Source organism: Crotalus tigris, unplaced genomic scaffold (genome assembly GCF_016545835.1).
Source record: "Crotalus tigris isolate CLP2741 ecotype Arizona unplaced genomic scaffold, ASM1654583v1 scf7180000018301.7375997, whole genome shotgun sequence".
In the NCBI taxonomy this organism is placed as follows: domain Eukaryota; kingdom Metazoa; phylum Chordata; class Lepidosauria; order Squamata; family Viperidae; genus Crotalus; species Crotalus tigris.
Window position 1 is genome coordinate 5,704,660 of NW_024096931.1, and position 21,652 is coordinate 5,726,311.

General features: G+C 42.3%; 1 protein-coding gene across 6 annotated transcripts in view; it reads right to left on the reverse strand.

Moving 5' to 3' along the window:
• The window catches only part of LOC120310892 (syntaxin-binding protein 4-like), a 44,920-nt gene that overhangs the window by 10,514 nt on the left and 12,754 nt on the right, over window positions 1–21,652 (reverse strand). For all 6 annotated transcript variants that reach the window (XM_039349806.1, XM_039349808.1, XM_039349810.1 and 3 more), the window contains 13 exons: window positions 20,977–21,072; window positions 19,688–19,757; window positions 18,524–18,598; window positions 17,228–17,313; window positions 16,193–16,319; window positions 14,674–14,815; window positions 14,009–14,115; window positions 10,861–10,993; window positions 7,317–7,389; window positions 6,029–6,126; window positions 4,852–4,948; window positions 1,608–1,729; window positions 838–930 (listed from right to left, as the gene is read on the reverse strand). In XM_039349806.1, the coding sequence (XP_039205740.1) occupies window positions 838–930; window positions 1,608–1,729; window positions 4,852–4,948; window positions 6,029–6,126; window positions 7,317–7,389; window positions 10,861–10,993; window positions 14,009–14,115; window positions 14,674–14,815; window positions 16,193–16,319; window positions 17,228–17,313; window positions 18,524–18,598; window positions 19,688–19,757; window positions 20,977–21,072 (1,319 nt within the window). The remainder of the gene's footprint in view (window positions 1–837; window positions 931–1,607; window positions 1,730–4,851; window positions 4,949–6,028; window positions 6,127–7,316; window positions 7,390–10,860; window positions 10,994–14,008; window positions 14,116–14,673; window positions 14,816–16,192; window positions 16,320–17,227; window positions 17,314–18,523; window positions 18,599–19,687; window positions 19,758–20,976; window positions 21,073–21,652) is intronic.

Sequence of the window (21,652 nt, forward strand, 5' to 3'; positions counted from 1 at the left end):
GACTCTGTAAACTGCTTAGAAAGCACTATGGATCAGTATATAAGTCTAAGTGCTATTGTTACTGCTATCATAAGACCAGAAGGGACTCTGGAGGTCTTCAAATCCTGTCCAAAGCAGGAGACTTTATACTATCCTGGACAAATGGCTGCTCATATGGAAGGAGCAGCATTGGGGATGTGCGGCTTAAACCCAACTTCTCCCCCCCAAAAATTGACAGAGTCTCTCCTTCCAGAAATAAAATCAAATTTTAACCCTGAAGCATCTCATAAAGCTAAACAAACAGGGTATGTTTCAACTGCCAATGATGGACAGACGTGCTCCTCATCCAGCATATTCCTTAACCTGCCTTGCCACAGAGCAGATTTAGCCTGAGACATTATCTGGGATGGTTGGGCAGTTCCAGGATGGGGTGGATATTAGGAGCAGCTAAAACTCAGAACCCATTTTGTAATCTGTTTTTTTAATTGGTGGGAATCACACTCCTGAAAGAACTCTTTGGCCCCAACCCCTGATCTGGGCCTATATAAGAAAGGCTGACTTCATCTATTCTGAGGCATGGTGGTGCAGTGGTTAGAAGGCAGTATTGCAGGCTGACTCTGCCCCCTGCCAGGAGTTCGATCCTGACAAGCCCAAGGTTGACTCAGCCTTTCATCCTTCTGAGGTTGGTAAAATGAGGACCCACATTGTTGAGGACAGTATGCTGACTCTGTAAACCGTTTACAGAGGGCTGAAGCATTATGGAGCAGTTTATAAGTCTAAATGCTACTGCTATTACTATTATGCCAGCGAATATTCAGCAATGTACATGAGATTAAGCCTTCTGGTTGACGGCCTTACCTTCAACCTCTGGACCTCCTGTTGCAATACCACCATTTCCAACTGTAGGTTGTCCAGCTTCTCATTCTCACTGGAACTGACAGACTCTGACATCTGTAAAGAGAAGTTGGTCCAGCCAAGAATGTTGATGAGTAAGCCCAACTTACCTATGAGATTCCTAAATCTATTTTGGTATGCTCAGAGCATTGATCGAGTATCTGGGCAAACGTGAATCACGATCACATGGTGGAGCACTAAGCTAGCCAGAGGATTTTGCAACCCAGGAAGGACCCTGAAATTATGGGATTGAGAGAGAGAAAGATCTGCTGATGTCTCTATGGAGATTCTCCGTCATCCAGGTCATGGCTGTCCCAAGCATGCTTTTTCAAAAGGCAACTGGACTTTTCTTGTTTTGTTTTTGATTGAAAACGTTTTGCTTCTCATCCAAGAAGCTTCTTCAGTTCCTCCACTGTTCAGTCAGAAATTGAAGAAGCTTCTTGGAGGAGAAGTGAAATGTCTTCAAGGGAAAACAAAATCCAGTTGTTTTTTGAAAAAGCATCTTTGGGATCCGCTGATACGAATTCTCTACTTTCAAAGCGGCAATAGTGGTTTTGTGTACAGCTAAGCTCCGCCTCACTATCTCTAGCTAAGTGATATGTAAATCATCCCCAAGAAGACAGGTAGTTCGTGATTTACAACCGGCCCCTTTGCAATTGTACAAAGTTACGATGGATCCCCTCAAAAATAAACATGGGAAATTGCAATAAAGCTTCCGATAGTTCAACACTGACCGGAGAATGGAAAGCAGATGTGTCCAGCAAGGTAGCCACTTCATGCGGACTGAAAAGTGCAGAATTTGAATGGAGATCCGTGTCTTCTTCTGGAAGCAAGTCCTTGAGAACTTGGAGGAAATCTGAGTTCAAAAAGAAAGGAGGGACTCAGGCAAACCAGAAAGGCTGGTGACGTAATCTTAATTTAGCAGAAAGTTTGGAAAAACATCACTTCCTCTCTGCTCATACAAATGCTGTATTCGGGAGACTTATCTCCCCAACTCGCCATTAGAGGGAGGCCTCGCCCAACTTCTCGATCAACGCTGACCAAAGCAATCCTGGAATGGACTCTTCTCTTGCTTCCTAAAAGACACCCAGAAGAACGCTCCCAAAATTATGTCCGCTGTTCTAATGAAAGGCACCTCTCCTCAAACTGTTTTCCACCAGGTAGCCTCTCCCAATGCAGCATCCAGCTTTCCCACTCTCTGAGCTGTACCCCCAATCCTTTGACACAGCTATTGCTTATTCCAGCTGGGGATTAAGATAGTCAAAGCCCATTAGATCTGTGCGGTTCATTTAAGGAAGGCTGCAAGAAAGGTAAAAATAAACCCACTAATAAAACCCAAACGAAGAGCCAAAAGGTTTAGAGCAGGGCAACTTTAAGACTTGTAGACTTCAACTCCCAGAATTCCTCAGTCAGCACAGAATTCTGGGAGTCGAAGTCCACACATCTTAAGTTGCCAAGCTTGGACATCCCTCATCTTGTAGAGCAGGGGTCCCCTGCTCCGTGGACCAGTACCGATCCATGGACCAGTACCAAGCAGCAACATGCCAGCAACTGGTCCGCACAAACAAGCAAAGCCCCATCGTGGGATGCAGACAGCACACAAAATCACACCCTGTCCGGTCCGCGGAAAAACCTCTCTCCACGGAACCGGTCCCTGGTGGCCAAAAGGTTGGGGACCTCTGGTCTAGAGCAGTGGTTCTTTTTAATGCCGCAACCCCCAACCGGTCGTAAGTCAAGGACTACTCAACTGGTGCAGCACCGTTTGCCGAATGGGACTTTTGGCGGGCTCAGCAGGGCAGAGACAGCCTGGACAATTCCTATTGGCTTTTGAAAGCCAATAGAATTAGACTCTATTCAAGAGAGTCTATTCTATTGGCTTTCAAAAGCCAATAGAATAAAAGGGAGTAGCACAGCTAAGGAAAAGGGGAAAAAATGGCGGACTGCGTTGTTTGGCGACCCCCGTGAAATGGTCGTTCGACCCCAAATGGGGTCCTGACCCACAGGTTGAGAACCACTGGTCTAGAGAGAGATAGTAAAGGAGACTGGACACAGCATAAAGAGCCTCTGTGCAATTCCTATAGAAATTGAGAAAGGTAACCTCGAAATATGCAAGAGCTGCTACTTACTCAAAGGGGACAGAAACAGTCTCTTCTTAAAAACCTCCTGTGTGAGAGAGCACCCACAACTTTCAAAGCAAGCCATTCCACTGATTGATTGTTCTCCCAGTCAGGAAATGTCTCCTTAATTCTAGGTTGGCTCTCTCTTTAGTGATGTTCCCCATGTTACTTCTTGTCTTGCCCTCAAGTGTTTTGGAGAATAAGCCAATCCCTTCAAATATTGGAAGACTGCTATCACATTACCCCTACTCCTTCTCTTCATTACACTATCCATTCCTAGTTCCCTCAATTGTTCATCATGTTTTAGCCTCCAGACTCTTTTCCATATTTGTTGCTCGTCTCTATTTTCTTTCTAGCATCTCAGCATCTTATTTGTACCATGGTGAGCAGAACGGGAGGCAGTATTTTAAGTGGTGTCTCACCAGTGCAGTACAAATCAACAAAGCAAGAATAGCTGCCAGTCGTAAGAATCAACCAAACAAGAACTTTGGGGGGATAAAAGGGGTTCTGAAGCCCACCCACTCTTTGGATTGTCTTTGGATCCAGACTTGGCAACTTCCATCCCTCTGGCTAGTGCTTGGCAGCCTAGATGAGAATGATGTGGGTAGGTATGTGTCTGCATGTGTACACACGTAAGAAAGAGCAAGCGTACACTGTAACCAGCAAAGTTTTGCCATTACTTCGAATTCACTGGGTCTCCGTGTAGTTCCAAAGAACTAGTTATGCTTCCATGTTCAGCTGAAAGTGATTTAATTGTAGCTGTTCACCAGGTCTGTGAATGTGTGAACCAGTTGCCGAGCATCCAAATTTTGATCAGGGACCGTACATTGAACTTGGGAGCAAGTGTAACAGGTATGTGGGAATGACCTTGGAGACAGGAGGTAGAGACTCAGCCTAGTCAACCGTCTAATAAACGAAGCCTGAGTCTGCAGGAGGAATGAGGGTGGTCAAAGCAGAAGGAATCCTCTCTAGGAAGGTCAGATGTTAGTCCTTCGAGGCAATGTAGAAATGGACAAAACCAGGAATACTAGTTCTATGTTTTCTATAAGAACACAAATCCAAAGCACCAGAGGGCAGGACAAGAAACAATGGTTGGAAACTGACCAAAGAGAGAAGCAACCTGGAATTAAGGTGAAACTTCCTGATAGTGAGGACAGTTAACCAGTGTGGAACAGCTTGCCTCCAGAAATTGTGGGCGCTCCATCACTGGAGGTTTTTAAGAAGAGATTGGATAGTCACTTGTCTGAGATGGTATAGGTCAGGGGTAGGCAACCTTGGCTCTTTTATGACTCCTGGACTTCAACTCCCAGGAATAAAAGAGTCAAGGTTGCCTACCCCTGATATAAGTTCTCCTGCTTGAGTGGGAGGCTGGACTAGAAGACCTCCAAGGTCCCTTACTTCTCTTCTCTTCTCATTTCTATTTCTATTTCTATTCTATTCTATTCTATTCTATTCTATTCTATTCCATTATCTATTTCTATTTCTATTATTCTATTCTATTCTCTATTCTCTATTTCTATTTATTCTATTCTATTCTCTATTCTCTATTTCTATTTATTCTATTCTATTCTATTCTCTATTTCTATTTATTCTATTCTATTCTGCTCTGCTCTGCTCTGCTCTACTCTACTCTACTCTATACTCTCCTCTCCTCCTATTCTATTCTATTCTATTCTATTCTATTCTATTATTCTATTCTATTCTATTCTATTCTGTTCTGTTCTGTTCTGCTCTGCTCTGCTCTGCTCTGCTCTGCTCTGCTCTGCTCTGCTCTACTCTACTCTACTCTACTCTACTCTATTCTATTCTATTCTATACAGAATATTGAAAGCTGAAAGTACCTCTGCAGTTTTTTTCTTACCTCCGTAGGCCACTGTGCCCTGGGAGTCGGTTGTCAGTCTCTGCCATAACTGCCTTTTCTTCTCTTCACTCATATCTAGGTTTAAGTACTGTAACATCTGGAAGTCAAAAAAACAGGCCGTTATAAGAATGACACCAATGATAAGATGGGGAGGGAAAAAAATAGAAGAAACATTGATATTCATTTAGAAATGTGGTTTCATTCTCCTAGTACAAGTAAACCTCAGCTTATAACAGTTCGCTTAGTGATTGTTCAAAGTTACAATGGCACTGGAAAAAAGTGACTTATGGGCATTTTTCACATTTATGACTGTTGCAGCGTCCCCGTGGTCACGTGATCTAAATTCGGACGCTCGGCAACTAGTTCATATTTATGATGGTTTTGCAGTATCCCAGGGTCACATGATCCCTTTTTGTGACCTTCTAACCAGCAAAGTCCACGGGGAAGACAGATCTGCTTCACGGTTACTAGGTTACTAACTTAACAACTGCAGTGAGTCACTTGACAATTGTGGCAAGAAAAGTGGTAAAATGGGGCAGAGCTCAGCTAACAAATGTCCCACTTAGCAAACATAAATTTTGGGCTCAATTGTGGTCATAAGTCAAGGGCTACCTTCATCTCCATCCACATTCTAGACAGCCTCCAGAAGGTTGCAGATCCCAGGTCTTTGAGCGATGGCCTTGCACTTTGGCGAATTTTGGAGCTGAAATCTACACCATTGGAGGGTGCTCAGGTTAAGTAAAGGGGTTCTCCTACACCCAAAGTCACCTTTAAGATGGAAACCTTCTTGGAAGGTCATCTCGGCATCACACCTAATCAGAAATGGAAGACTTCCTTAAAGGTGGACCCAAGTCTATGGGAGGGTCTTTCAGGAAAAAGCAGAGAGTGGAAGTCTCCAAGTATGGGTCATGACTTGGAATCAGTATGTGTTCTTCATTTCAAGCCATGAAATTAATCCATTGAAATATAATCCAAAGAATTATTTCAGGTGCATACAAGGTGCTTAGAAGATGATAGGGCCAACCGAATACAAGTTAGCTTGGCCTCCCAAGATATAAAAACCCACCTAATGAATGAAACTTACATTAGTTATGACTAAGGAGCCTACACTAGATATGACAAGATCCTAAATCCAATCCTTGGATTTGTCTGGAATGCCCGATTAAGTTGGACTCACCAGTTCCAGTTTGCCATCCTTGAGACGGACGTGAGGGTCCAGGGGTACCTTAGGCTTGGGGGTTGAAGAGGATCCTTGCCTTGAAGGAGAATCAGGAGCTGAAAGGAAAGAAAGAATGGACAGAGCCAGCTAACTAGATATGTCTACCCTTTCAAAGAGAAGGATTAGGGGTGATTGATAGCTGTCTTTCAGTACTTGAGGGGCTGTCAAGGGATCAACCTATTCTTCAAAGCACCAAAGTGTAGGACAAGAAGTAACAAATGGAAGATTAACAAAGAGAGAACCAACCATGAATTAAGGAGAAATTTCCTGACAGTGAGAACAATTAATCAGTGGAACTGCTTGCCTCCATAAGTTGTGGGTGCTCCATCACTGGAGGCTTTCAACAAAAGATTGGGCAGCCATTTGTCCAGGATGGTATAGGACAGGAGTAGGCAACCTTGCCTCTTTTATGACTCGTGGACTTCAACTCCCAGAATTCCTGAGCCAGCCTGGATCAGCTTGGAAACCTCTCTCTTTCCCCTCAGCATGGATGGCTCAGGAATTCTGGGAGTTGAAGTCCATGAGTCATAAAAGAGTCAAGGCTGCCTACCCCTGATATAGGATCTCTTCTTTGAGCAGGGGGTTGGACTAGAAGACCTCCAAAGTCCCTTTCAGCCCTATCTTCTATGATTCTAACTTTTCTTCCCCCCGGGTGCCACCAATGAAATGTTGGAAAAGTATTGGGGGCAAATGATGAGTAGTAAATGGGTGTCTCCAAATTAAAAACAGACTGTGTCCTATATAAAAAATATTTTACCTTTAAACTTGCTGGAATTGGGGTCTATCTAGTCTAGTGAAAAGAAGGACCAGGGAGTGAGGAGACAGCAGTGTGCCAATATTTGAGGGGCTCCTACAAAGATGAGGAGATCAAACTGTTTTTCAAAGCACCAGATGGCAAAAGAAGAAACAATGGAGGGAAACTAATCAAGGAGAGAACCAACTGTGAACTAAGGAGAAATGTCCTAACAGTGAGAGCAATCAACCAATGGAACGGCTTGCCTTCAAAAGTTGTGGGTGCTCCAACACTGGAGGTTTTTAAGAAGAGATTGGACAACCATTTGTCTGAAATGGTATAGGGTCTCCTGCTCGAGCAGGTGGTTGGACTAGAAGACCTCTGAGATCCCTTCCGACTCTCTTATACTGTCTTCTATGTTCTATCAATGCTCTCAGGAGCTGGCATCCCAAAACTTTGCATATCCTGCTATAATCCCATATCCCTACTCATTCCAGTGCAAAGTGTCTTTACCAGAAATGATGCACTCTGGTGGGCAAACATCTGGAGATGGTGAAGGCACAGGAAAGTGGCTGTTGTGTCTGCTCTGAAATAAAAAAAAAATGGAAAAAATGCAGGAGGAGAAAATTACCCAGGAAAGAAATAAAGTATGAAAAAGAAAGACAAATAAAAAAAACTCTCCTTTGAGTCTCTCAAAAATGCTTTTTCAAAAGGCAACTGGACTTTCTTCGTTTTTTCCTGGAGACGTTTTGTCAGATGCCACCTTATGTTTGCTTGTGCTTCACTGTAATGTAGTGACAGACTGCCGTGAACTGTGAGGAAGGGGAATGAAGCGGGGGATGCTTGGGAAAATGAAAGTAAGTTCTGTATCTCCTTGAGACAATGCCTCAAGGTTACCCAACTGGAAGAAGGAGAGAGATGCATATCAAACTGCGTTAGTACTGAACCGTTATGAAAATCCCTTGCTTGAACCTGATTGGGGTGGACAATAGGAGGTAGTTAAGGGAGGGAAAAAGTAGAATCAAGGGACTTTGGCCCGTGATTCTCAGTTCTGGCTTTGCAATACTACAATACACTTGATCTCTAATTGTTGTTGTTAATTGCGAAGTCGTGTCCGACCCATCGCGACCCCATGGACAACGTTCCTCCAGGTCTTCCTGTCCTCTACCATCTTCTGGAGTCCATTTAAGTTCACACCTACTGCTTCAGTGACTCCATCCAGCCACCTCGTTCTCTGTCGTCCCCTTCTTCTATTGCCCTCCATCTTTCCCAGCATCAGGCTCTTCTCCAGCGAGTCCTTCCTTCTCATTAATAAACTATACCTTTCTCAACAAATGGAACCAAGGATCATTTCTAATTAGAGGTTTAAGTTGTGGCAGGTCCGACACACTTCACTTCTCATCCAGGAAGATTCTTCAGTTCACTACAGTGCCAAAGTGGAAAATTTCCTAAAGGACAATGCTATGTATGAGATTCTGAAGAGAGGTCCCACCAGCAGTTATAAGAAAAAGGTTATTGAATTCCTGCAACCACTAATCAAGGACAATGCCATTGACAAGCCCAAGTACTATTGTCTTTATCCTGGAGAAGCCACTCCATGCATATATGGACTCCCCAAAATCCACAAAGAGGGAACTCCACTCAGACCAATTGTCAGAAGCATCATCTCCATCACCTACAATGATGCGAAACATCTAACCACCTTTAGGCCCTCTGATCAGCAACGCTACCCATCGCAACAAGTCACAGGACTTTGTTGGAAAGGTTTTAAAACTAAAACTGGATCCGGATGAAACTGTGGTTTGCTATGACTTCACTCTTCACCTGCATTCCAACTACTGAAGCTGTCACAGTAGTGAAGAAATGACTGCCACAAGGCAGCACATCAGGCGACAGAACCAACCAGAACTGAAGAAGCTTCTTGGATGAGAAGTAAAGCCCCACACCCCCTCACACTGATGGGGTTACATAGTTGGGTAACGATATGTCTGCAAAGCAAGAACCAGGCTCTGAGAGCACCAAGGACTCAAGCCAATATTAATCTGGTCCAAACCTATTCCAACTTTCTGAAGTTAGCCAAGATCAACTAGATTCTGCAATGCAGGTTGCTATCCCACAAGATTCAGTGGAAAAGTCGTTTTCCTAAAACCCAACCGGAAGTGTAGCTTGGTATGACTTTTCCCAAAGCATCCTGAGGTTCGAGTTGGATTAAGATTAGTCATGCTGAGAAATTATTCACCTCTTACTTCTGTCTGAGGTTTTGTTTGGCTTTGCAACGCTCCAGTCTGTTAATCTGCTCTGAAGACGTTTTAAAACTATTATTATTATTATCCTGCACTCTGGATGTGTAATCCTGTTCATACCTTTTCTGCCTTGCTCTGGAATTAGATGGGCCCAAAGGCTATGTAGGAATGCAATGATTAAATAAATCAGTGTGTTTCCCTTGCAGAACTTGACCACCACCACCCATCCCACAAAGAAAGGGTATAATTAAAAATCCAGTGGTCTGTGGGGCAATCGGCTCTTTTCACAGTAGTATACTGGTTCCAACCCCCCCCCCCCAAGGAAAATAGTCAATCAAGGATGCTGGCAGAAGATAAGATAAGCCTATTACAACTGTTACGTAACTGTAATAGATCAAATGTGTTTGCAAACATGCACAAAAAGTGGAATGGAGTAGTAGACTGACACCTCTCTGAGTTCCTTAACTCTTCTTCCCAGACTCCCCGTCGGGTCCACCATCTTTGACTTGGTGCCTCGCTAGCGTCCTGGACCAGGGGAGAGGGAGACGAATGGACAATAAACCTGAATGCAGCCTGTGTGAGGATTCGAAAGGGGGAAATGACTGCTGAAGAAAAACAGATGTCTTCAAGGCCATTTGCAGTGAGTGTGGAAAGTTACCAGCCCAAACACCTCAGCGTTCCCAAAACATCTCAGCTGTGGCATCGCAATTGTGGCTGGCTTGGACTGGTCATGGGGGAGGGACGGGAATGAATGAAGGAGATAGTTTTGTATTGATGCGTGGGAAACTCAGATTCCGCCTGACTTTACTGCAACCAGCATCTCTTAGTAAAAGTACCTTTCACTTCAACCAAATGGAGTCTGACACTCCATACTGCATTGTTTCGCAACCTTGGCAACTTTAAGATGGGTGGACTTCAACTCCCAGAATTCCCCAGCCAGCATTCCCCAGGCACCAAATTATCCTAGGGAACTTCACATGGATTTCCTTTTACCAAACAAGAAAAAATATCATCACCCCTGATGTACAAAATGCAGTATAGTTGCTGTGAATGTGTCCAGACAACTGGACAATTCTGGAAGTTGAGTCCACACATTTTAAAGTTGCCAAGATCAGAAAACACTCTTCTGTTCTGTAGGTATGAAATACTGAATCTCATTACTCTAATATCTGATTAAATAATTATTTTAATAGTTTGGACTATTAGAATTCAGCGTACTTTCATATAAATCAGCACCTTTTTAGTTCCTGGTGGATATCTGGATGAGTTTTCCCTGCCTTTTCTTTTGCTGTATTTTTTCATACTGTATATGTTCTGTTTTTACTGGTTTGTTGTTGTTGTTAATTGCGAAGTCGTGTCCGACCCATCGCAACCCCATGGACAACGTTCCTCCAGGTCTTCCTGTCCTCTACCATCTTCTTTTACTGGTTACTGACCAGAATTAATTTTATCCCTCTCATAAAAAACATATCCAGAGCAGGGAGTACAGAAGAGGACTAGGGTACAGAGAAACAAACATCTTCGATCTGTCCTTGTTTTTTTAAACAAAAAACAAAATTAAAAAACCAGCCTAATTCACATTTAGTTCCATATCTCACTTCCTACCTTTTTCTTCTGATTCAGCAATTCTAAACCCAAAATTGTGTGGTGGGATCTCCAGAATAGGGAGTGGGGTGAAGAGACTGCTAAAGGTAAGGTCCAAAGGGGTTCATGACCACCACTTTGGCAGGGATTAGATGGTCAGGTTTGAGAGTAAAGAACTTCAGTGGATGAATAAAAATCAAAGCTGGCTCATCATGGTTAGAAGTCTTTACCTCTGGGAACCTCACATGGACCTTCCACCTGTTCTCTCTTGTGGACAGTGAGTGGGCCCCGTTGTTTGCACAGTGTCCTGGGTGAAGTTGTCCCCTTCCTGGAACGAAGGCCACTTCTGTATTTCCTTCATGTCTTGAGAAAGAGAAGAGCAATTTGTTTATAAGGAGACCGGCGAGCAGGGGATGCTTAAAAGAAGAAGGCAGTTAGTAAACATAGGTAGCCCTTCACTTACAACCATTCGTTTAGTGCAGTGGTTCTCAACCTGTGGGTCGGGACTCCATTTGGGGTCGAACGACCATTTCACGGGGGTCGCCAAACAACGCAGTCCGCCATTTTTTCCCCCTTTTCCTTAGCTGTGCTACTCCCTTTTATTCTATTGGCTTTTGAAAGCCAATAGAATAGACTCTCTTGAATAGAGTCTAATTCTATTGGCTTTCAAAAGCCAATAGGAATTGTCCAGGCTGTCTCTGCCCTGCTGAGCCCGCCAAAAGTCCCATTCTGCAAATGGTCCTGCACCAGTTGAGTAGTCCTTGACTTTCAACCGGTTGAGTAGTCCTCGACTTACGACCGGTTGGGGGTCACGGCATTAAAAAGGTTGAGAACCACTGGTTTAGTGGCTATTCAAAGTTACAACGGCAGTGAAAAAGTGACTTGCAACCGTTTTTCACACTGACGACCACTGCAGCGTCTCCTCGGTCACGTGATCAAAATTTGGAGGCTTGGCAACTGGCATGTACTTATGACAGTTGAAGTGTCCGGAGTCACGTGATCCCCTGTTGCGACCTTCTGACAAGCAACATCAACGGGGAAGCCAGATTCACTTAGCAACCGTGTTCCTAACTTAACAGCCACAGTGATTCACTTAACAATGGTGGCAAGAAAGGTTGTAAAATGGGGCAAAACTCACTTAATGACTGCCTTGCTTAACGATGGAAAGGTTGGGCTCAATTGCGGTCAAAAGTCAAGGGTTACCTGTAAGAAACTTCGGAGAAAGGGAGTTCTCATATGGTACTAAATAGACAGATCGGTCCTCAAACTGAGCCCCTAAATTTCTTGAACTGTAATTGCAAGGAGGGTGCAATGTAGTTGTGGGACTGAATCTCAGACTCGTCAGTTCCTCTCCTCTTGACAGTTCTCTAAAAATGTGAAAACTTCTGTTGTGTATTAAACTAGCCTCTGTTTTTTATTATGTCTGAACCTGAATCCCCTTAGCCTAAATATAGTCTGTGCCCTTACAGTAGTGCCCAAAATTGTGGAAACCTTTTCGGAAACGTGTACAGTAGAAATGCCACTTTGGGTTAAGTTTCCACCCATTTGTCTTCTAAGATCTTTATAGCAGTAGCCTTATTCACTTAATAATACTATTTTACATCGCTTTCTGGGTGACCAGTCAACTCTTTGCACCATGACTTTAATTTTATGACGTTTTACAAGCTCACTAAACAAAAGAACACAAAACCCCCCCCCCAACCCACTGGATAGCAATCACATAACACACTGACAAATGTCCTCCTCTCATCTTCAATACATGACATCCATCACTGGATCCTACTGTGATCTGATTGGCTCATTGCCAAAACAAGATGACATCTGATTGGCTCTCTAAACACTCATGTTCATTGGCTACAATCAGATGAAGGAAAGCTACCTGATATCAACCTAAGCAAGTTGTGCTTCCTTTTTCTGGTTATTTGGCTATAACCTTTCATAGAATACAGTACAGATAATTGAACAAACTATGTTGCCTTACATTCTTGATTAAATTATCTTTCCATTGATATATAATTTTATGGTCCTACTCCCCCCCAAAAGTGGTGTTATTAGCCATCCAATCTCAAAAATACACTTTTCCCAAGAGGTTCCCACAATTTTGGCCACAACTGTATGTTGTTTTCAGGGGACATCGCATTATCCAAACAGGCACCCTGGAATCATGAAATTAAATTTCCATTGCACTTTGCCGAATAGGAATGCTACTAATAAAATCTGCACATTGATAAAGTTTCCATCTGTCAATTACAAAAGGCCACGCTGTTTGCATCCCGCACGTATATTATGCCGATACATTACGACTTCCTAGATTCTTGGGAAGACTTCAAGAGGTATGGAGGCCAACACCAGATAAAAAACTGGCAACTATGATTCCATTTAGACAGCGGGATGAGCTGCATATAAATGTAAAAAAAAATAATAATTGAAAATTCACGTTGTGTATATAATAATAAAAGTAACAATTTGTTAAATTAACAGGCGATCTGACTTTAGCCAAATTTTATACCATTTCTTGATGGAAAGCTACTAAGGTATGTCAGTTATCTCTCATGACTGCATGACATTTACATGCATTGTGCAACCACATCATGGAATCCGGATGAGTTCAGCCCGCTGCCTCACAGCACATTGTGGTTAATGTTTTGGTCAGGAAGTATGAATAAAGATGATACCATCAACTCTTCAAGATAAGCCAAGTCAACCTTGCAGGAATTCCAAGAATGCTCTTTTATTGTTCTAGAATGCAGCGATACAATCTTGAAACTCGTCCAAGTTTCTCCCTGCCCTGTCTTATACCGAACCAAATCAAGGCAGGCTTATTTTGAGTTTCCTTCTATCTCTGTATAAATCTCTGTGTAATCTCTGTCTAAACTGCATCCAAGCCCCTTGTTCATGGCTCCCTCTTTCCCCCAGATCAGCAATAAATACCTTTAGGCATACCTATGCCAACTCTATTTCAGATGATGCCTTCAAAACCTATAGAGAACCAGTTGAGTATCATGGTTAAGGCACCAGGCTAGAAACTGGGAGAGTGAAAATTCAAGTCCCACCTCAGCCATGAAAGCCAGGAGACGGTGAGTTCTAATCCTGCCTTAGCCATGAAAGCCAGCTGGGAGACTTCAGACCAATCACCAGGAGACTGTGAGTTCTAGTCCCGCCTTAGCCATGAAAGCCAGTTGGGTAATTTGGGGCCAGTCCTTCTCTCTTAGCCCAACCTTAGTCCTTAGTCCTTAGTCTTAGTCCTTCTCGCAGGGTTGTCGTTGTGGGAAAAATAGGAGGAAGGATGTGTTGGAGATGTTCACCGCCTTGACTTATTTGTAAAAATAATAAGGGTGGGATATGAATAAATAAATAAACTCCAAAGCAACACTTTACCTGGACAAATTCTTTGCAACTATCCTTTTAGCCTCCTCATACGTAGCACCCAGCAACGGGTCTTTATTGATAGCAATTAGCTGGTCTCCAACTTGCAGGCACCCATCCTGAAGAAAGTGGAGAAAACAATAACAGTGGAAAAAAATCAAGTTTTATGTCTTGTTACTTCAATTCTCCTTCCTTACAAAGCTCTTTATTGCAACCAGAACACCTCTGAAGGAAAATCCCTGTTTCTGTTCAAGACACAGATTGTTGTTGTTAGTTGCGAAGTCGTGTCTGACCCATCATGACCCCATGGACAACGTTCCTCCAGGCCTTCCTATCCTCTACCATCTTCTGGAGTCCCTTTAAGCTCACGCCCCCTGCTTCAGTGACTCCATCCAGCCACCTCCTTCTCTGTCGTCCCCTTCTTCTCTTGCCCTCCATCTTTCCCAGCATCAGGCTCTTCTCCAATGAGTCCTTCCTTCTCATTAGTTGGCCAAAGTACTTGAGTTTCAACTTCAGGATCTGGCCTTCTAAGGAGCAGTTGGGGTTGATCTCCTCTAGGACAGACTGGTTTGATCGCCTTGCAGTCCAGGGGACTCGCAGGAGTCTTCTCCAGCACCATAGTTCAAAGACAGAGATAGCAACATATAAAACCAAAGTTCTTCGGGTGTTTGTCCTACCTTACTGCAGTCGCCTTCCTGTTGAATGTCATGGACATAAACCATCGGTCCATCTGATCGGTTGGTTCCTCCACCAACGGTTAGCCCCAAGTCAGAAAACTTTTTTACGGTGACGCTTTGGATCCCAGATCCAACGGAACAGCTATGAATAGAGAAGTTAGCTCAAAAAGAAGTTCAATACATTGAGTCCTGTTCAAAGATGTACCCCTTGATTTGGCCCAGTTTGTTTAGTGACGTTTGACGTTACAACGACACAATAAAAAGTGACTCGTCACCATTTTTCACACTTATAACTGTTGTAGCATCCCCTGGGTCACGTGATCAAAATCCAGGCGCTTGGCAATTGGTTCATATTTATGAGGGCCGCAGCGTCCTGGGGTCACGTGACCCGCTTTTGCAAACGTCCGGCAAGCCAAGTCCATGGGGAAGCCAGATTCACTTAGCAACTGTGTTATTAACTTAACAACTGCAGTGATTCACTTAACAACTGTGGCAAGAAAGGTCATAAAATGGGGCTAAAACTCACTTAAGAACAGTCTTGTTAGCAGCAGAAAAGCTGGAGTCCGTTGTGGTTGTAAATCGAGGACTAACCTGTACAGAAAAGGGAACTTCCACCTTTCCGGGTACACGGAGTATGGAAGATCAGAGGAGTTTCCTCCACACTTCTCTTTTTCCCTCTATTTACTTATGTATTTTTGTATTTTAGATTGTAAAAAAATGGATTAAAAATATATATTTAATATTACATGTATTGACAGCTGCGAGAATAGCATTTGCTCAATATTGGAAAAATGAAAACACACCATCTGATGAGATCATAATTAGGAAAATCTTAGAAGGTGCAGAAATGGACAGATTAACTTTAGAAATTAAAGAGAAAGAAGACTCGGTCTACTTTACAACATGGGGAAATTTCTACCAATGGTTAGCAAAATGATGGTGAAATTTAACAAGATGAATGATATTTACTGATTAATTGATATGCTTTATGATCACTGTTATTTTTATTGATTATAGCCATTTACTATCATATTAATTATTGTTATTGAATACTTGTATCCGGACAATAGTCTGCTTGCTAAAGCGTGGAAATGTTACTGGGGGTAACCCCATTGTTGTACCTACCCTTATCCTAACCCCATCTCTGAACCCTACCCTGAACCCCAATACCCATATTGACCCTATCCCTCCCCTACCTTGATAAAACCTAATAAAATATTGTTAAAAGAAGAGGAAGAAGAAGAAGAAGAAGAAGAAGAAGAAGAAGAAGAAGAAGAAGAAGAAGAAGAAGAAGAAGAAGAAGAAGAAGAAGAAGAAGAAGAAGAAGAAGAAGAAGAAGAAGAAGAAGAAGAAGAAGAAGAAGAAGAAAAGAAGAAGAAGAAGAAGAAGAAGAAGAAGAAGAAGAAGAAGAAGAAGAAGAAGAAGAAGAAGAAGAAGAAGAAGAAGAAGAAGATCAGAGGGACCAGCCCAAGAGGTTCCATGAACTGTTGATGTATTTCTTCAGCCATCTAGTACATACTGTGAGACTGAGGGGTGGGTTTGTCCCGGATTTCCAAACAGCATCCCCTGGGAATGGATTGGGCTCAGCAACAGAGGGCTCTGGGAACAAGATGAGGACCCCGAAGAGGTGCTTTCCACAGACCTGCCTGAAGAACAGAGTCAAGGATAGCCATATAAGATGGACGAAGCGTTTGGACAGCGAGTGATACGGAATCAAGGCAGCGAGTTGAACCAAGGTTTATCTAGTGATGTTTCCATCTCTTGTCTCAGATCCTGTCTTGTGGTCTGGAACTTTGAGCCAGGAATCCACACAGCTGTGCACAGCTGCCCTGTGAAATAAGCACCATGACCACAGAGAGCTTCTCATGCATCCGAGGGTCCATGGGCACTAGATGTTGGAATGATGTCAGCCATCAGTAGAGATAAACCACATTTAGGTACTATTCAAAGGAGACAGTTAAAAAAAGAAAGAAGGAAACAAAAAGGCCAGAACACATCCTCTCCAGAAGCCAACATCCAGAGAAGCAGGGATTAACACTGGACAAACAAGCAGAAAACTAGATCCCAATCAAAGAATCTCCTCCTCCTCCTCCTCCTCCTCCTCCTCCTCCTCTACAAATCCCCCCCTTCTAGCACTGATGATGTTACCTAGTTAGGTAATGAAATGTTTCAAGAAAACAATCAAGCTCAGAGAGCACCAAGGATCCCACAGTCGTCCTCTTCCCCCTTCTAACCCCTTCCCCTCCTCCTGCTCCCCCTCCTCATCTCTACAAACCCCACTCCCTTCTAGCACTGATGATGTTACCCCGTTTGGTAATGAAATGTCTGCAAGAAAACAACCAAGCTCAGAGATCAAAGACACAACAGCAGTCCTCCTCCTCCTCCTCCTCCTCCTCTCCCACTCCACAAAGCCCACTCCCTTCTAGCCTTGATGATGTTACCTAGTTGGGTAGTGAAATATCTGCAAGAAAACCACCAAGCTCAGAGAGCATCAAAGACCCCACAGTCGTCCTCCTCCTCCTCCATCAACAAGTTCCGTATCATAAATACTTACTTCCAGTATGGGAAGTAGGTGAACTCTGTGCAGATCCTGAGCTGCTATGAGATCCAAATCTTTCCAGCAGGTCAGAGAATTCCTTGCTGAAGAAACAGAATATAATTATAGGGTAGCTTCATTTTTTTTTTTTAATCGGCTGCATCCTCCTGGATACGTTTCTTTTGATTCTATTCTTAGGGTTTTCTCAGGAACTCCCCTTCACCAGCACACTTCAAAGGCAGCAATATTAATGTAGTAAAATCGGTAGTTCACATCTGGCTGTTGTACAGACAGTAAATTTGGCAGTATCTAAAATTAGACATTCTAGAACAGTGTTTTTCTCAACCTCTGCAACCTAAAGATGAGTGGACTTCAATACCCAGAATTCCCCAGCCAGCATGCTGGGCAAGTCCCTGAGGTTTTCCTGGCTTTTTCAAAAGTGTTTTATTCTTAGGAAGAGGGATTGGTCCTGGGAAGCCAGCTAACTTTGTGGTTAATGCAGGATTAGAACTCATGGTCTTCCAGTTTCTAGCCCGCTGCCTTTAACCACTACACCAAGCTGCCAAGAACATTAGAGATAGTCAGATGCCTCCATATAATGCCTAAGGTAAACATCTGGCATTTTGATGATGTTTGTTTTGTATCTCAAGGAATCATTCCTCATTTAAGTCCTCCTCCTCTTCCTCTTCCCGCTCTTCCTCCTCCTCCTCCACCACCACCACCACCATCACCACAATTGCAAAAGCATCCTTCATTTTCACTGGCTGTCAGTATAACATGAATGCCCATTGTAAAACAGCTAGTGAGTCACTGTTATTTTAGCTATCAGCCTTCCAAATAAAGTATTCAAGAGAAGCAAGGCTAAAATTAAAGGAACAATCATCAATCAAGTTTGGCTTTGGGATATATAGGTAGGACGAAACACCCCTCCCCAAATACTTGGAAAAACCCAACCTAAATAAAACAGCTAAATACATGTAAAGCATTGCATATAATTGAATAAAGACTGCCCGTGTTGTAATATATTTATCTCATTTTATTAGTCTTGCAACGTTCATGTTTTTGGAGCTCTTCAGATGCTGAGATATACTATTGATGAGTAGGTCAGGGGGAAAAAATTAAGAGGATGTGTAAAACAATCACAAAATCAACATAGCCTGTTAATAAAAGCAAATCGGGTCACTTGAAATAATGGGGCTGTCTTTCTCAAGTCATGTTACTTGAACACCGTGTGATCTTATGCAAAATAAGCATGATGAAGAATTGCTTCCAAAGAGATCCATTGTCCATTCTGAATAAAACATAAATACCTACCGAGCGTCGTCATCCCTGGTAACAAGAAGGCGCATATAGCTGGTGCCAGAGGCTGTCCTTAGGATCTCCACAGCTCTGTTGGAAGTTAAGAAAAGGAGCAGGAAATGAGCTAGACTTGCAGTTGATGCTCTTCAAAAAATATTAATCAGCTTCCACCTAAAACACGTGCCTGGCTGAGGAATTCTGGGAGTTGAAGTCCACAAGTCATAAAAGGGCCAAGTTTGAAGACCCCTGACCTAAAACATCATCAATCATCAATTTTCAATCATCAATTTTATGAGCCATTGGATAGTCTGACTTGATTCGGTCCTGTTGACTATTTGACCGAAGCTTCTCAAGATAACCAGGAGACTTAAAGATGCAATCATAATATAATGCGCTGTTCCAAATAACTCATTCTTTTGTAATGGATGAGTTGGCATGCTCCCAATTTGGATTGTGTCCAAGTGCTTATTCAGATCTTTTAATAACAGCACCAACTTTGCCAACCATTATTGGCACTCCTACAACTTTCTTTTTCCAAATTTGGTTGACCTCCATCTGAAGACCTTTACATTTCCCTATTTTCCTCTATTTCTTTTTTTATCTCCATTTCCATCTGCAACTACCACAGTGTCAGTTATCCATACTTGTTGTCTCTTTATTGTTATTACTGGTAGGTAGAAGTCCCTGTTTAAAAAGAGCAGACCTGATTTATACATGGAGGGAAGACCACCAGGAGATCTCACGGCTGTAGGCCAGGTTTGGAAGATGAAAACATCCCAGAAAAAGACTAAGGCAAACAAATTTGATGTTTTTTGCCTCAGGGTTGTGTAGCCACCAGAAATCAAATGATGATTTAAAGAGTCTTTTCCTGAGATAATGGGAAAATGATGGATCCAGTTTAGTTAGCTTATTTAGGAGGGACACTAGATTTGTGTAGTGTTGCCTGAAGGTGAGCAATTGAGCATGGAAAGAAATGACCAAGGAATTACAATAAGATCAGAAAAGTCAAAAGAATAATTTAGTATTATGTTAACAATAAATAAAATCAGGCCAGGTTTATGTGTGGCTGGATGGAGATTGAATTCTTGAAGTGGGACTTCCATAGCATTGCTAACCAGGATCTGAAGCATAAAATTTGAGCCCTGAAATACACTCAGAGGCTTCATTCAGATGTGATACCTCTCATTGGTAACACCAATCAGACTGTCTCCATTCACTTCTAAGATCTGATCTCCTGGCTGCAGCCGACCTGGAGAGAAAGAAGGAGATGGGAGAAGAAAAATGTCACAAAGAATAGTAGTGTTGTGTACATGTTTTTATGCACAAGCATTCCTTGTGATTATTTTGGACCTACACAACTGCACTGCTGACAATGAAAATGATGGGAAAACAATCATTAAAATCATTTGATTTTTCAGATCTTCCTTCCACAAACAGCCTTTTTGTAATTTCATATTTTAATTTTAACTAAATCAATTTAACTTTTCTCTAGATCAGGATATGAAACTAGAGGTATTCCAAGATGCCAGTTTGAGAGGGGGAGAAAAATGTCCAGTTATGAGAAGTCCAAATTTATGCAGAACAGAATAGAGTGGAATGGAATGGAGTGGAGTGGAGTAGAGTAGAGTAGAGTAGAGTAGAGTAGAGTAGAGTAGAGTAGAGTAGAGTAGAGTAGAGTAGAGTAGAGTAGAGTAGAGTAGAGTAGAGTAGAACTGGAATGGACCTTGGAGGTCTTCTAGTCCAGCCCCCCACTCAAGCAGGAGAACCAACACCATTTCAGACAAGTGACTGTCTAGTCTCTTCTTAAAGACCTCCAGTGATGGAGCGCCCACAATTTCTGGAAGCAAGCTGTCCCCCTGGTTAATTGTCCTCACTGTTAGGAACTTTCTCCTTAATTCCAGGTTGCTTCTCTCTTTGGTCAGTTTCCAACCATTGTTTCTTGTCTTGCCCTCTGGTGCTTTGGAGAATAGTTTGATATAACATGCTGATATAACATTTTGGGCAAATGATTCTGATTCATTTTTCAAAGAAGGATTATTCTCAGAAGGTGTATCAGAAAAACCAACTCTGATCAACTTCAGGGCATTTTTTCACAGCGTTATATCAGAAGCAATATTTTAGATGCTCTTCACTAAGACTATCTTCCAATAAACCCCATGAGGAGCTGTCCTTGGTGCTGACAATATACCAGTTGGACTTACTGTACCGGCTCCTTTTTGCCAGTGTTGACACTGACCAGGGACCTGAAATGCATTTTTTAGATATGCCCAAATGTATTGAGTTAAGGTTTACTGCACCTTCACCAACAAAAGGGATGCTCCCTTAAATTTCCCTGATTCAAATTCCCACTAATCCATTTTGCAATTGTCTGAATTGATGGAAATCTGAAGACCTTCCAAGCATTCAACACAACCTAATATCTCTAACTGGGAGGTTTTGAGCCACAGAGGTAAGCGATAAAAACTTACCATCAATGTAAGCCACTCCTCCTGGTAGGATTCTCTTAACATAAACTCCATATTCTTCTCCCGTGAATTCTTTAACTCCACCAATCACTTTGATACCTATCCATAAAAAAAGAAATACAGTGCGGTCACCAGTGGCCAATGTAAATCCTGTTCTAAATATTATACTTTCTCCCTTGCTGAATCAGGAGGGCTTTAAGTTAATGGAGACACCAGAGTGAGTGAAAATACTTTCAAATAAATATGCATTTATTCCACTGAGAATTAGCTAAGCCCAGCAGAATGCATTGGGGGCATCTTTGTTTAGATCAAAAACAGAACAATTAGCTCCATGTTTATTTTATTTTTTTATAACAAATTTTATTAGTTTTCCAATTTAACATCCAAGTATTTAGAAAGCAACGTGGTGACTAGGTAATCAATAGTTCAGTAACAGCATTTGTAGTACATATCTCAGGTTACATTGTCAAAAATTCCTTCTCTATTCCCCGTTAACATTTGATATAACATAGTTAAACTAGTAAATTTCTAACCATAAAAAGTCAATTAAAGCATTTCTCAATCTACCTTTTGCTTATACATATCCATATCCTGTTTTTAAGTTTTACCAAATTCTTAATTTCTAATTAGCTCCATGTTTATTGAGGTAGCTTCTTTTAGATGAATTGGCCATGTTCTT